We start from the raw sequence: 2,259 nt of genomic DNA, 5'->3' as shown, positions 1-2,259 counted from the left end.
TGTCTCAAAAAAAAAAAAAAAAAAAGTCAAATCTATAGTCCTCTTCTGCATACAAAAGCTAATAAAGGCAATGTTAAGACACGCCTTCCTTTGGCAGAGTGCTGAGAGCACTCCCCTTCCACCTTCCAACCACAGAAATACTGAGGAGGCTAGAATTGGCCCCCCAGAAAAAGAGGCACTGTTACTCTGCAGATACAAAGCCCTATTCCCAAAGAGGGGTCCCACATGCAGGCAGACTCTGCTGGGGAAACACATACTTCATGGTGCTGAAATCCCCACATAAAACTTCCTCTTGTCCCATCAAACTATCTGAAAGTCCAGAGAATCCTAAAATTTAGACTCTGAGACAGGAAAGGAATGCTCTGGTCCCTTATCAGGCCCATAGTCTGACAAAGGTACCTATGCCCAGGCTGAGGTCTCACAGAACTGTATCCCTGTTTTATTCATGAGTAAACTTAACTCTAAGAGTTTGAAGGATTCTCCAAAACTGCTAAGAAAAGTATGTGACTAAGCAGAGGCCATCATCAAGAAGGCCCTGAGTGTGACCTGCATACCGTAGCCGCCATGGCTGGCCACTGAGAGGCATGTGCAGCCATCAGGAGCATGCGTTTATTCTAAAATTAAGACAAAAACTTGATTTCAAATTCACTCACCTAATATGAAGCTAAGGAAGGTAGCATTTAAGCAAAAGTGTAAGATTATGTTTCTTTTGGTTGAGTGAGGGCCCTTTATAACTAAGTTTCTGACCAAGCCACATGACTTGGTCAAGGGTGTGAACAATTATTTTCCTCCTTTCCCCCCTAAATAAAGCAGAGATTGTGATTCATAATATACTCTCCATCAAACAGAACCTTGGTTTTCTTTTTTAACAGGTAAAGAACATACCTCCTCCCTGCATCATTTTGTAGATTTTGCTCTCGATGTGAAGCTGAGGATGTTTGGTTTTGACACATTCAAGCTTGATGGCAACTTCTTCTCCTGCAGCAATGTCCGTACCTTGCCAAAGAAAGCAAGCCACAAAGATAAATTACCTGCTGTCCATCACCTACACCAACATTACAACAAGCTAGAGAAAAGCACTATTTCAACTTTCCAAAAAAACCTAGATGATAGATACTCTCTAATTTCTAACAATAACGTAGTATAACTGGTTGGCAAATCTCTGTGGGAAATTATCCTTATTTTTACTTCACAACAGGAAGCATTAGAAGTGTATAGAATGTCTATTTAGGATTCTACCACCCCTTCCACATACCCCACTCTGTCAGTCAGAGCCCTCTGAGGCCACCTTTCTGGTCTGTACCCTCCCACCAGCCATGTCCAGTGGCTCCTGCACTCATCCACCTGGGCAGAGTTTCTGGACGACTCTGTGTTCCTATGCCCCACTACTTCAAACAGCCCTTGAGAGTGTGTCTGAGCCTCTCTCTTGGAGAGTTTTTACCAAACAGCCACAATCTCAGTCTACTCTGGCCTGGCATTGTTTTGTACACACCTTAACAGGCAGTTCTCACATGGTTTCAGTCCCCACACAGCCACAGGTTTGTGTCAACCCATTGCAGGCCTGGCAAAAACCCTCAACCAGACCATGGGATGCCCTTCTCCCTTCCTTAGGACAGAACTGTTTTTGTCTTCAAAACCCCAACTACGGGCGGTGCCTATGGCTCAGTGGGTAGGGCACTGGCCCCATACGCTGAGGGTTGTGGGTTCAAACCCAGCCCCAGCGAAACTGCAAATAAAAAAATACCCAGGCATTGTGGTGGGCCCCTGTAGTCCCAGCTACTCAGGAGGCTGAGTCAAAAGAATCTCCTAAGTCCAAGAGCTGGAGATTGCAGTGAACTGTGATGCCATGGCACTCTACCGAGGATGACAAAAGTGAGACCCAGTCTCCAACTAACAAGAAAAAACAAACAAACAAACAAAAAAACAACTACACCATTTGTGCAAAACACACTGGGCACACACCTCCTGTCAGTCTGGGGCTAAAACTGTGAGGACTGGCTTATGAGCTTGGAAGCAAAATTACAGTTATCTAGAAATGTCCTATCTCTCTGCTTTACTCCAATAAGAAACTACAGGTCTGGGTGGCGCCTATAGCTCAAGCAGCTAAGGTGCCAGCCACATACACCAGAGCTGGCGGGTTCGAATTCGGCCCAGGCCTGCCAAACAAGGACAACTACAATTAAAAAATAGCCAGGCGTTGTGGTGGGTGCCTGTAGTCCCAGCTACTTGGGAGGCTGAGGCAAGAGAATCGCTCAAGCC

General features: G+C 45.5%; 1 protein-coding gene across 1 annotated transcript in view; it reads right to left on the bottom strand.

Moving 5' to 3' along the window:
- Positions 1-2,259, bottom strand: part of CSNK1D (casein kinase 1 delta) — a 25,574-nt gene that overhangs the window by 17,503 nt on the left and 5,812 nt on the right. The window contains exon 2 of the mRNA XM_012803145.2: positions 871-996. Coding sequence (XP_012658599.2) covers positions 871-996 — 126 coding nt within the window. The remainder of the gene's footprint in view (positions 1-870; positions 997-2,259) is intronic.

Source organism: Otolemur garnettii, unplaced genomic scaffold (assembly GCF_000181295.1).
Source record: "Otolemur garnettii isolate 467f Iridium unplaced genomic scaffold, OtoGar3 scaffold00018, whole genome shotgun sequence".
NCBI lineage: Eukaryota > Metazoa > Chordata > Mammalia > Primates > Galagidae > Otolemur > Otolemur garnettii.
Note: the sequence above shows the minus strand (reverse complement) of the source record. Positions and strands in the feature narration are given on the sequence as shown.